The 13,940-nt window shown below is 51.5% G+C and overlaps 1 protein-coding gene across 3 annotated transcripts in view; it reads right to left on the reverse strand.

Annotated features, from left to right (window-relative positions):
• Positions 1–8,172: 8,172 nt before the first annotated feature.
• The window catches only part of WNK2 (WNK lysine deficient protein kinase 2), a 122,597-nt gene continuing 116,829 nt past the window's right edge, over positions 8,173–13,940 (reverse strand). Inside the window, exon 29 of one of the 3 annotated variants that reach the window (XM_054216814.1) lies at positions 8,173–9,418. In XM_054216814.1, the coding sequence (XP_054072789.1) occupies positions 9,311–9,418 (108 nt within the window). In that variant the 3' untranslated portion in view covers positions 8,173–9,310. Of the gene's footprint in view, positions 9,419–13,159 lie in introns of those variants that run through there. The other 2 variants (XM_054216817.1, XM_054216816.1) reach the window with 2 other exon arrangements.

Consider the following 13,940-nt stretch of genomic DNA (forward strand, 5'->3'; position numbering starts at 1 on the left):
GGCACAGCACGTCTGCCCCCGAATCCCCCAGGCCCGGGCATCCCAGCTGGGGTCCTGCTGCTCTCACACCCCGGAGAAGGTGGAGAAGAGGGATGGACCGACGGTAGAAGCTTATCTAGTACAAGAACCGGGGAGCTTTCATCTTGTGTGAAAAAGGGAAGAAGTTAAATGGTCCCAGGAAGCCCCTTGGTCCCCTCGTCTCAAAAAGGAGCAGCTCCCCAGCAGCCCCATGCCCACCACCCTCCCGGAGAAGCAGAGCCCCTTCAGCCACTGGACCCTGTCCCTGCCACGCTAACAAGGGGGAAGAGGTGGACATCCAGCGCTGCCGGACAGGCCGGGACCCTGAACACCCTCCCACTGTGGCCATGCAGCGGTGGCACGGAGGAGGACCACCAGCGGCCAACAGCTCTTCACGGGCCGAGGGGGGAAATTCAAGCTCCCCCTTGTACCTTGAGATGAGCTGATCAGCACCTGCGTCCTCCACCCAGCATCACCGAGGGGCAGGGAGCATCTCCCCGTCCTCGCTCCAGCATCACCGAGGGCAGGGAGCATCTCCCCGTCCTCGTTCCAGCATCACCGAGGGGCAGGGAGCATCTCCCCGTCCTCACTCCAGCATCACCGAGGGCAGGGAGCATCTCCCCGTCCTCACTCCAGCATCACCGAGGGGCAGGGAGCATCTCCCCGTCCTCACTCCAGCATCACCGAGGGGCAGGGAGCATCTCCCCGTCCTCGCTCCAGCATCACCGAGGGGCAGGGAGCATCTCCCCGTCCTCGCTCCAGCATCACTGAGGGGCAGGGAGCATCTCCCCGTCCTCGCTCCAGCATCACCGAGGGCAGGGAGCATCTCCCCGTCCTCACTCCAGCATCACCGAGGGGCAGGGAGCATCTCCCCGTCCTCACTCCAGCATCACCGAGGGGCAGGGAGCATCTCCCCGTCCTCGCTCCAGCATCACCGAGGGGCAGGGAGCATCTCCCCGTCCTCGCTCCAGCATCACCGAGGGGCAGGGAGCATCTCCCCGTCCTCCGCCCAGCATCACCGAGGGGCAGGGAGCATCTCCCCGTCCTCGCTCCAGCATCACTGAGGGGCAGGGAGCATCTCCCCGTCCTCGCTCCAGCATCACCGAGGGGCAGGGAGCATCTCCCCGTCCTCGCTCCTCTCTGCAGGAGGAAGGTGAAGCGCTGACCCCGCACGGCACTGTGCTCCCCAGCGCTGGATGCCAGCGTGAACGCATCCTCCTGGGGGAGACACCAAGGGAACACTAAGACGCAGCTAATTTGAGGTGGAAATAGGTTTTCACTTTACTTCAATTTCTCCTTAAATTCCCCCTCGTCTCTAGCAGAGCAGGACGATTGCCAAGGGCAGAGCAGCAGCTGATCAGTAAACAGGACACCAACTGGGGACACTAAATCTTCTAACCCTTCCGCGACAAAGGCAAATGCCAGCGCGACCGCTCCCATCTCCCGCAAAACCGATTGGGTTCCTCTCAGCACTCTCGGGGCCCGCAAACAGATCCCGTGCTTATATTCAGTTTTTAATGCAAAATGAGCTCCCATGTCATTGTGCAACCGACCTTCTCACGGCCGAGGAGAACATTTTGTCCACCAGCTGCAGCTGGTACCACACGGTGTTTATCGCTCTCCATCGCTCCCAGGCTTCTGCGGCGGTGAGGGGGGAGTGAGGGGCTTTGCAGAAATTTCCCCCCTCATCATTTCATCATTTTGCCACCTTTTTTTTTTTAATAAACACAGCAAAGCATGAACTCAGAAACTAAACATTTTGATTGGGTTTCTGCCACGACTAAAGCAGCGATAAGGAATGCAGCTCGGCTGAATCACGCTGGTCCCAGCTTTATTTTAGCGGCTCAAAAGAGATTTTCCAGAGACCTTTTCAATTTTGCGAGGACGTTTCTGGGCAATTAAATGATTCATGAACTTTGCCTGGTCTTAAGATATGAAACACATCCAAGGAGACGAAACGGAGTCAGGTTTGATATTTAGGAGGACTGCGGAAATCGAGTCTATCGGAGCCCGCGTATTATAAAAACAAGGCCCAGGGAATAGACTGCTGCTTTCAGTTTACTTAATTAGTTTATACACTGAAACTATGAATAAAAGGGCTGTGCAGTTGCTTTGGCTTTAGTAGTAACCCTGCAACCATGACAACAGCAAAGCATTACTGAATCACCATGACAAAGAGCGGGAGACAGGGCTGCTGCCACAGAAAAGCGAACTTGGGCCCATCAGAAATTCTCTCCCTGCGGAAAAAAATACATCCCGCCGCCCTTGCTTTGCTTTAATAGCTGTGAACATAAATATTTTGGAATGGGTTTTTGGGCAGCTCGCAAGCGTCCGCGTCGTTTCGCTAACCGTTGGTAACAGCACTGTCTCGCAAAGCCGGGGTGTAATGCTGTTATTTCTTAAAAAATAAAGAGAACTGACTACGCGGAGGCTGGGCGCTGGGGTTTTTCTCCGAGAGCCGATTAAAAAAGGACAATGAAAAAAAACCTGTGTGTTTGCTTCTAACCCTTCCGGCCGCTCTGAAACGAGTTTGCAACCACAAGGACAACGCTCCCGCCTTGCGCGCTGGTGTGCGCCCCCCTCGCCCCACAGCACCCCGCTTTCTTCTCTCCTGCCCACCCCCAGCGCTCCGAGACCCCGCGCCGCGGGCAGCCACGGCCCCTCCAGGTGCCCCTTCCGTGCAGAGGAGGGGGCAGAAGGAGGGAGCCGGGGTGCTTTGCTTTTCCATCCGGAGAACACCACCGGTGGGTGCCCTGCTCCATCGCAGCGGTCCCACCTGCCCTGTCATGGGGGTCCATCGTTCCTCTCGACACTTGTTATCTCAACCTGAACTCCTCTGGTACTTTGCAAAGCAAAAAGTTTCCCCAGAAAGGGTAAATGAAGAAAACGAACGGCGCTGCCTGAAAGACGCCTGATCAATTCACCTCCCGAATAGAAACAGCGCTGCTAAGCGTGGACGAGGCGCTCGGGTTGAAGGAGGTAACCCAAAAGCATCCCCGAGCTTATTACAAAGGCGATGGAGAGCAAAGGCTGCCCCCGCGACGGTCCCGCTTCTCACAGGGCAGGGGCCGGGACAGCCTGTCCCCGCGTCACTTGGGATTTAGCGGGAGCCGGACATGGGAAACCTGTTCATAGCGTCAGTTCAAACCAAAACAGAGCGTTTGGGTTTTGCTTTCCCAGCAACTCCATTTCCCCATTGAGGAACCGTCCAGGCAGGTAATTTTTGAACAATTTTACCTGTCTGCTTTTGCAATAACAGACGTTAGAAAACAGCGAAGGATAAAGGAAGGAAAGAAAACGAATAAAAGTCTCCAAGTGCTTAACTCTACAAGACGTCTGTCCTTTTACTCATCGTCACTGGTCAGTAAACAGAAACATCTTTCCTTCCCCATTGCTCGTTGCCATCTTTCTCAGATATCATCTCTCAGCGACAAATATTCATCAGAAATAAGTACATGGAAATAACACCCCTGGCACCCTGCGGCAAGAGCAAATGCAACACCACCGGTAATTTTTAGGTTGTTTCTCGCTTCACGCCAGCAAGAGCAAGACCACCGGGATCGTCTCCACAAGGCGGACGTGTCGGGAGAAGCGCGGCTCCTTCCCCGCCGCCGCCTCCTGTCCCCGCTCCCCCCCCCCGAGCCTCCCAGGACGGCGTTGGCCGTGGAGATCAAGGTTCATTCTGCCACCAGTAGGCAGGCACAGCGATGCTGAGCTTCACCGACTCCAACTTACGGGGCTTTTTTTTTTTTTTTTTTTAATACCGATACAAACTTGGACAACGAAACCAGGTTACCCTCCAAAGAAACCCTCCAAATGCAACGTTTAAGGCTGCGAAGGCCTATGGACTCCTCAGAAGCACTCACCACATCAACCGCTGCCAGCGGCCGACTGGTGCATCCGGCAGCCTCGGCCGGCCGCGTGCTCACGTGCAGTTAGCAAATATTTGAGAACTATTTTGCTGTGTTTGACATTTTTAACTGACTCCCATTTCCACAACTATGTTAACAGCCCCTGGAATCCTCGTTGAACATCTAACGGCCTCAAATATCTGCATATGCCCCCAGCATCAAATCAGCATCCCCCCAAATTTATTCCTCCTTTCCTTTCCAGAAATTCTCCTGCTCAGAGCACTAAAGCACCGAGAAACTGAAGGCAGAAAATAAACTATTTAAATATGCTCTTAAATCTCACAGAAACTGTACAAATCCAGAGGGGATTTGAAACCTTTTCAGTTTTTTTTCCCCGCCCCCCCCCCCCCAAGTCAGCAGCTACTAAAATCCTTCGCTTCTCCAAAAGCCCTTGTTGCAGAAAAGCACGCTGCATTTTTAACATTTGCAATTATTTTCTTTTATCGTCATAAAAATACTTTTTTTTTTTTTTTTTTGGTCAAATTAAAATGTCGTCCTTTCCAATGGCACAGCTGTTCTCATATAGCAAGCGTTTTTACTTATTGCTTCCACAAGAACAAGAACTCCCCTCTTCCCGGGGGGAAAAAAAAAAAAAAAAAAAAAGCAGAATTCTTCCATAAACTTTAATGCCAAGTCCCTGCCCCCCGGAGCCCAAGGCACCCCCGTTTTTCTCTGTCATTTCCCCCGTTCCCCCCTTCCACAGCTGCCCCCAGCACCCACATCGCTGCTTTTCCGGCAGCGCGGCTGGGACGCAACGCTGGGAATGAGGAGCCACGGCCAAGAGGGAGCTCACCCTCCCGCAAAGCGGCCGGAGGTCCAGCCCGGGCAGGGGCTGCTCCATCCCCTCACACGCTGAAGAGCTGCCCCGGTTGTTGCTCTCAGCTCTTGAGGCCCCCGTTTTCCTGAGCGCCCGCCCAAGCTTCCCCCTTCGGCAGGCGGCTTTGGGTTGTGCGAGCAGACCAGACGCGCAGGGCTTTGACGGAGAAAAGGAGCCCGAGAGCGTGGAAATAAGTTTAAGAAATTTAAGCCCGTTTCCTAAACATTACTTATCGTGTTAGAGATAAAATGACAGAGATAAGGACAACTGTACTGTTCTGGCCGACCGCTCCCTCCCGCGAGCCGCCCCTCTGCCCACACACCGCGTCCCGCCTAAAGCCGCGCTGCTGTGGGCTGCGTCCACAGCCTCACCCGCCTTTAGGATAACTCGTGGCAGAGGATCTACGGAGCGGATCAGAATCTGGGTCGTGCACAGGCTTAAAGTCTCACCTCGCTCTGCCCAGTGCTGTGTTGGTACCAGCACCGTGCTCAGCGTGTCCAAGCGGAGACAAGCTACGGCCCACGTCACACTATTCCCTGCCACCGAGGAACATCTTGGTACTTTGAATTTTGTGAGCGGATCTCAGAAGGATCTGACCGATCAGCCTCGTCGTTCTTCTGGATTCCTTCGTCAGAGCACAGAAGTTGTTACCCGAATACACCCACTTGGTGTTACTCGTGGGGAAGCCTCGGTTCTCCAGCCCCCAGAGCTGGGCTGCCAGGGGCTTGGGAGCCACCGTTTTGTCTCAGCTAAGAGCTGGGAAAGCATCGCACTCCGTGTATTTACAACTCAGCTCGTACGGCGGTGGGGCTGCCTGTTAGTACGCTCACCAAGGCTTTGCTAACCAGCTCTTCCTCCAGCTGTTGTCGAAGCCGGAGGGGTAGCTGATAACTCAGACTGGTTTTCCTGGAGGATTACACGCTGATTAACAGTTCACAGAAACTCCTGGAGCCCAGGCCCTACCCCCTAGGACATCCCCAAGGATAGTTTGAATGTATAAAGATACCCCATGTCAATAACCCAGAAAATCTTTATTGAAAATTATCCCAAGACTTCAGCTGCTTTACATCCACGCCTTGGGGATGGAAGAAATTGGGAGAACAACCTCTAGGAGCTGGTCTACAACTTAGCTAAAGACAAGCAGGGTTTTATCTCTGTCTTATAGAACTCTCTCTAACCCTCGTAGCTATGCTGTCCGTAGCTAGATTGCAATGAAATCTCTAATTTTTCCTTGAACACTTGTTTTATATTCAAAGCAACTTCAGAATAACCAACCAACACCAACGAGTCCCATCCTTATGGGCATGCTCACGCTCAAACCCAACGTGCCGGATTGCTTTCATAGCACCTAGCACCCAAACCGGAGGGTGGGGTTTTTTTTAAAGGTGTTTTTTCAGGAGGTGGCACAGGCCCGCATGAGCTGCGGCGACTCACAGGTAGCACAGGAGAACGTTTTTTCAGGGCTCGGCGTTAGTCAGAGGGTTCCCGAGAGGCAGCGGCGTTGGCAGAAGACCTTCCTGGGCTTCCCGTGAACTCGAGCCAAGAAGCAAAGGCAACGGCAGGACTACAAAGGGTGAGCTCCGGGGTGACGTCTGCAGTGACGCCATCCAGGAACACCGCAATAGCTTCTGCACGTAGTTAATCATTTTGGGATGGCAAATATGTAGGAGATGTTCAGAGGAGACAGCGAGACTGCTGGCAGCTCCGAGCGGAGAAATGGAGCCGGAGACATTACCAACGCCTTGAAATATTCATGGGTGCAATGAAGAGCTGCTTTAGGTGGCCCTAGCTCAGCACTGCTCCAGCCAGCAGGGACAAGACAGACACAGCCAGCCCACCTCATCCCGCCAGTACAGAAATCAGCGTGCATGTCGAAAAAAGGTGGCTGAAAACAATTCCTTCGCAACAGCCCAAGGGGCAAACCCAAGCGGCTCCACGGCAGAAAGGCCAGGGCTTGCTGGCAGGCGGACAGGGCTGTCCACCCACGCGTCCCGTCCCCGTCCCCACCGCGTGCTGCTGAGCTTCACGCACGTATACGCTGGAACCCCCCCCCAGCCTCTGTGGGGGAAAACGTGCCAGCGCCTTGATGGAAGCAGGGACTCCACGTTGCGTTTCGGAGCCAAGCGAAAGCTCAAGTCTTCGTAATCTCCCTTCCCACTCTAACGTGCTGCGTTAAACCTTGTAATGGTCACACTCACCTGCTCGGGCTTTTGATTATGGCCAGCAGAAAATGTTTCTGATTAAACTCTTAAACCATAATATTCACTTGGCATCACATCAAGAGGAGAACGTTTGTTACTGCTCTGCAAGGAAGGGAGAAACTGGAGACAGCAGGTACGGAGGAAAAGCACCGAAGCCCAGCTCTTCCTCCGCAGAGGATCCCAGTTCATACCGGAGGAGCTCAAGGACCTTTAGCAGCTCTTAGGGCTTTTATTACAAACTGCAACGGAAGCAGGACATACGCGAGCTACACCCCAAAACGCAGCAGCCCTTTGGAGAAGAGATTATCTAAAGCTAGGTGGACTTGGCAGAGGTGGGGAGCAACCACCATCCAGGTGGTTACCACAGTTTCCACTCCCGATCTTTAAATCCTGATACTAATCCTTATATTTCATCTGAATATTGATAGATTATTTTCAAACTACTTATCCAGAGGCTGAGGCACGCTGGCTTCCTACAGCCGTTGCGGGGGCCACGGAGGAGCCCAAGGGTCTGCAGGAGCAGCAAAGAGGGTCAGGCATCAGAAAAACCAATGAAGGCTGCCCACGCTGAAGACCTGGACCTCTGGAGACCCAACATGGGACTTCCCTGGAGAAAGCAGCCTTTTAGACTCTTAGGGAATAAAAAAAACTCAGGTGAGGGCCCAGTGTTTTGTTGACACGATCACTGGAATAGCGACTCATCCCTGGAGAAGCACATCAGGGATGCAACACCCGTGTCCCCCGTGCCCAGCATGCCGTCAACGGCGCGTGGGACGGCGGGCGAGGGAGGGGTATTCACAGCCAGGGGAAAGATGACAGCAACCAAAGCAGAAAATGAAAGGTGTAGGGCTCACTACGGAGGTTGCACCCATCTCCCACCCGCTAAGAAGGGATCTGGTCCCTCCCACAAGCAGAAAAGGCCAAGGCAAGCAACAACTCGGCGACAGCCTTTACCACTTCTCCAGCCCCTGCTCTCATGCGGGAGACCAGTCCCCTGTCCCGAGACGGGGACAGGGCGGGAGGCACCCCACAGAAGCACAAAGTTAACACAAATTTATATATTTTGGCCCTGGGGCTTCAAAACTGAATTTACAGAGTGCTCGAATGGTTCTTTGCTTTGCGGCTCTTGAGCTTCAAGCAGTACAGTTAAATCCACCTGCGCTCTCATCAGCCTCGCTGATGGGCAAGAGAAGCCGAGGTGGAAAGGAAATAGGGAACAACAGCATCAAAATAAGATTTATTATTTAGAACTGAGATTTGGAAGAGACAGACACGGCAGATAACAACGAAACAATACGCCAGGCTCCAGCTGCGAGAAAGGATGGTACCGAAAGACTTAAGGGCAAACAGAAATTCCTGTTTTTCTGGTATCCAAAACAGGAGTGGAAAAAAAAAAAAAAATAAAAATCAGAACATCATGGTCTGGAACTGTCTAAGGGGGAAGCAACTGAAGTCCTTGGGTGCACAGCACAGCAGCAGAGGGTCGTAAGAGTTTGGGGCCCAAACGTAACAGCAAGAGCAGCACTCTTCCCCGCTCCTCAGGAACAGAGCCAAACCCCACCTTTCTTAAAAAATAAAAAAAAATAAAAAAAAACCAAAATTGAGTAGTCCTTTATAATAAATGATTACTCATGAGATTATTGCTACAAACTACTTCGTACATCACCTCAACCCAGGAGACAGCTGAAACCCATCGTCAGTGAATCAAGAAAAAGAAATCTCCCCCACTACATAATTTTAGCTTGTCGAAGGCACTTTGAAGTCTTTTAAAAGTTGCTCCAATTACCGACTCGTCTGTAGAAGGGTTTTAGTCTTACATTTAAAATTAGAAGTGACTCGAGAACTGTATTTAACTCTGGCAAGAAAACGCGGCTGGTCTATAAGAAAAAGAAAGAGGTAAAAAGGGAAGTGACAAGTACGAACTTACTCTCCGGTGAAGTCTCTGTAGCTTCTCTACTTGATTTAAGCGGATTTAAAATAGAGTATTATCTTTACAAAAGAACTGTGAGAAATTTCAATGGAATTGGAACTTATCTTCCTTGTACTAGAATTCGAATGCGCGTGCCTAGCTTATCTTTTGGAAAATGACTTAAATTACAGTTAACTGTGTGAAACAAAAAGTATTTGAAGGAGTGCCTCCTCCTCCTCCCTCTTCTCCAGCCGCTGCTCACGGGAACCTGGCTCACAACAGAAGGGAACAATTTGGAACAAAATCCTTTTCCCCCAAAATAATTCTCCTTTATTTTTTTTTTTTTGCATAACATTTTTGTATTTCCAACTATAAATAAAAAAATGATTAGAAAGAAGTTACAAAATTGCGTCGAATGGACCAGAACGGCACAGAATTTCTCACACATGATAAATCACTTCCCATCTTCCTCTTCCTCCTCCTTAGCCGCGGCGGGGCCTCGCGCTTGGCACCGTAGCTGAGGGGGCCACGTGTCAGTCGCTGACGATCTCATTTTCAGAATCTAAAAAAAAAAAATATCCACATATGGATTTCACACGTAGGAAAACCCAAACAAAACCCCAAAGGGCCATACGAGCGCGCGGAAGATGCTTCTGCCAGAGCGTGCCAGCCACCGCGCGCCAGCCACCGCGCGCGTTTCGGGTACCGCAGCGAAACAGAAACCGAAATCCTCCGTTCAGACATCCCCCGTGTCGTACTGAAATCTCAGAGGCACAAACGTATTTATGTTGATGGCAGAACCCAAGCACCTTGTGGAGTCCCTCCAGAGTCCCGACTCCTGCGGGGGAAGAGCTAGTCTCCTAGGAGGCAGAAACAGAGAAACCCAGCAGAGACGTCCCGCGTTTGTCCCGGTTTACGGGACTCTGCAGCCGGGTGCGGCGGGGAGAGGGACGCAGGGCTGCTGCGGGGATGGGGGGCTGCTGGGGCAAGTCGTGGGCTCCGGCTATCCTGCGCCCGCCCAAGCTCGCCTCCCCCGTCCCAGCGAAACGGAGCCAATCCTAGGACCCTCCTCCCACCGGGGAAGCCGGGATGCCATTCTCCATGCCAGCAGAACACAAGGTGGGGGGCGGGGATCCGTCGGCCTCCACCACCCTTCGCACGCTTGCCGGCCAGCCGGACACCAAAGAGAAGAGAGCAGCCGAGGGCTTGAAATGACAGCACCAGAACAACACGCCGAGAGCACGGCAGGAGGCTGAAGCAGCAGCAACACAAGGTGCCACCACGCGTCCGTCCCCCCACCCCCGCCAGTCCCGCGGTACATGCCCCACCGGTGCCCATCGGCTGTGCTGGCGACACGCTCACGCCGACATGCACCAAAGCACCTCGCCCTCCGGCACGGGAACATGCACACTGCTATCGGATCTGCAAGCATCCGCGGGCTTCGTACAGCATACGGTTTTGCTAGATGCTTTCCGAAAAAATTCAGTAGAGTCTTCTAGAACAGCAAGGAAGGCAAGGGACACTGGGGAAAAGCGCACTGTGCAAAAAGACGTCGTCTGTGTTTGGCGTAGCTCCTGGTGGGTCTCCACGTGGTAGGCTTTGCTTTTGTTACATGCGGTCCCAATTTTCTCCCTCCCGTATTTCTTGCTCTGCCCGCTCGTAGGAGGAATCACTTTTAAAGGATGTAAAACCATGTCGTGATCGCAAATTCCTCCTCAAGCTTCTGCTCAACATCAGTTCTGCAGATCCACCCGAAGCCACCACCGTTCTCAACGTCTGCTCGCTACTGATACCCAGCATTTGGCACAGAAGTTCACCCAGGAAAACGAAACAAGGCAAAATTAACGATCTCCAGGTAATGGGGACAAGCCTTAAGACGGCAATGGGCCTGACGCCCGGCTGCACCACCCATCGGCCACCAAGCCAAAACCAGAGCAAGCTCTCCCGGTGCCTGGCTCTTCATACAAACCCTGGCAGATGCTTAGTCCGCATCCCCTGGACAACCTCTTGACTTCTTACTCTCGGCTCCATCTGAACTTTCAATCAAAGACTGAGAGGGCAACAGCACCGAAGAGACGAGTGAACTCAGCTACACCCGAAATTGTCTCTGTGCTGGAGAGAACTACAGGAACAAGGTGGTGATTGCACATCTTGTAGCTGCTGACTAACAGTGAGGAGGGCATTAGATCCAGCCCATCTAGCCTGATAAACAAAAACGGAATGCTGAGGAAGTTTTTACCGTATTTGCAAAGTAATTAAAAAAACAACACACAAGGAAATACTTTTTTTTGGGGGTATATTATCTCAGACCTACAGAACACCTGTCTGAGAAGGATTAGCAGCTAGTTATTTCTTCTTCGATGTCCCACGGGTTTTTACAAGGCGTCAAAGCCCTGAATATCTCCGAAAAACTACGATAGACACCAAATACCTCCCCAGAAGAGTGGCTCCACGGGCTCTTGCCGTACCCATCCTGTCCCTGGAAGCTCCTTGAGAGCTGCACTCAGTCGCGCCTCAATAACGAGAGGCAAAGTCTGAGGATCTGCTCCTTTCCAAAGGGAAAAAAAAAAAATCCTAACTTTTCCTTCTGCCTTGTTAACGTGGGAGTACAACACCACACTAAATACACGCCGTGAATCCATCCAGCGGCTCTACATCAAAAGAAATTAATCCAAGCTTCCCTTGCTCAACAGAGTTTAAAAAAACCAAGAACTCGTCACAAGAATTTCACTGTTGTAACAGGTACTTTATCAAAATCGTAGGCTGTCTCCTATGCGCGGCTTCTCTACGGTTATCAAGCGAAATCCAACGCTTAACGAGGCTCTGCATGTAAGGCTGAATGCTTGAATTACTCCGCCTCGAAACTTTTCACGGGGAAGTTATTTCAAAGGAGAGCCTTTACAGTCAAATACAGACCCAAGCGTATACAGCAACAATCCTGACAGTACACTGCAACTACCATTCTGAAAAAAAAAAAAAAAAAAAAGGAGAAAGGACCAAATAATTTACAAAAGTTGCTGCCCCCTGCTACAAGCTTGACTTTGAGAGGAATCGGTTACAAGTACTCTACCACCACAGCTAACGTCAGCATCGCAGTACATCCAAATCCCTCTGAGCAACAAATTCTTTCATAACGCGGAATTTGTAACCTGACAGCTCCTAAAATCCATTTCATTATGTTGCACTTCTGGAGCTTATCTGCATTAATAAAAGAACCGTCACGGTCAGGGCAGGAACATCACCTTCCTGCGGCATCTGCAGCCGACGGCTCCACAAACAGACCCACCTGAAAAAGCAAATATCGCCCCAGTCAAAGGTCACCGACATGTGTAAGTCGCGACCCGATTCCCATCCGATCAACGGTTCATTCCAGGAGTATATAGACAGGAAAATAATTGTATTTACCAGGTTCCTTCAGAAGAAACACCGCAAAGGCCAGCACACCAGACAGCCTGCCCAAATACTCGAGTGAAGCTCGGCCTGCCCAAGCGCCAGCCAACCACAGCCCCACACCGCAACTCAAAGAAACGCTCCTCAAGGGTTCGATCAACAGCCAACAACAGCAAGAAATCCCATGTGATGATGGTTTTGCTCTTTTATAAATTCAATCCCAGAGCAAGGTATCCATCCATCCATCCGTGACAACCAGGAGCACCAGAACTCTGCGGAGAGACCCTGCCCACGTTCAGCGCCCGCACTCCTCCCCAGCACCGCCATCCTTCTCCACAAACACCACCCGAAATCGGGGACCAAGGAAGGCAGACAAGGAACCGGAGAATGCAAGGAAACCTTACAAAGGTATTAAACACAGCCACGAACTATTCCTTTTGTGACTTCTGTCTCCAAGCCAACTGTTTCAACAGCCAACACTTTTCTACGGAAGACTCAAGTGGGGGCTAGTCGGCAGCAAGGCAGAGAACTAGGTGGGTTTTTGCCACGTTAGCTAACATCCGAGACCTTAATATTACTCAAAAAGACTTGAACCTTATTGGGGGGGGGTCACAGGAAAGGCAAAGCTGAGGTTAAATCATTTCAGAAGGGAGACTTCCGATTACAACTCTCCAAAGCCAACTCCCAAAGGATGTCGGAGGACGGATGTTTTTCCTACTCGAACGTGCACGAACTGAACAATACCGACAGGGACCCACCAAGCGCAAAGTCCACAGGGTTTGTTTGGAAAAACTCTGTATGTTTTTGGAATTGAAAATAGTGCCCTGGGACCACAACAAAAGTGCTCAAAGGGAAAGAGCAACTATTGCCAAAGCCAAGTCAAACTAATGAGTGATTCAAAAGTATTAGTGATTTCCTTCCACAAACACCGAACGGCAAAACCTGCAACTTGATTAAGACGTTCATTTCAGAAATGCTGCCATTTAGCACGAGTGCGCCTTATTCCCAAACACAAAAATCTCTGTAGGAGCAGAGGTCACCACAGGTGGCCCACGCAAGCCCTCACCTTGTCTTTGATACCAGCCGATGTCAAATATTTCAGAGAAAAGTAAAGAAGTTATGCAGTAGATAGCAAAAAAGGAGCACTTTGGAGACAGGTGTAAAATAATAGCTAAGTAATATTTCCTCTGGAAAGTTGTGGAACAGACACCAGAGTTATACAAGCAAAGAAACCGCAAGGGACAATTTTACATCATTCTTTTGAACGAAATCGGTGTCAGGGGTGTTGAATGGGGACTTGCAGAAGAGCCTTAAACCATCCCAACGTTTCTCCCTGCCGTCTCCGCTCCCTGCTTTGCATCCCCGCGGCAGACAAGCAGCACCGGCGGCAGCGGCTCGCCTCCCTGCCCAGCCCCGCTCCAAGCACGCCGGGGACGCGGGGGGAAAACAGGATGTGATTCTGCATTTAGGTACTCCATCATGACGTACGGCAATCGGAAAGCCAAATTAATGGCATACGGGCAAACTTAATTCGGCATTTCTGAACTACTGGGTGCACGACTTGGCAGTTTAAAACGTTCTTTCAATATTTGTATTAAGTTTCTGTTAACTTGTAAAAGATTGAAAATTGGGGGATCTGCAAACGCCCCCGTCAAACCCTCGTATTTCAAGGGGAGGATCCGCACGGACTTCAC

Source organism: Rissa tridactyla, chromosome 10 (assembly GCF_028500815.1).
Source record: "Rissa tridactyla isolate bRisTri1 chromosome 10, bRisTri1.patW.cur.20221130, whole genome shotgun sequence".
Lineage (NCBI taxonomy): Eukaryota > Metazoa > Chordata > Aves > Charadriiformes > Laridae > Rissa > Rissa tridactyla.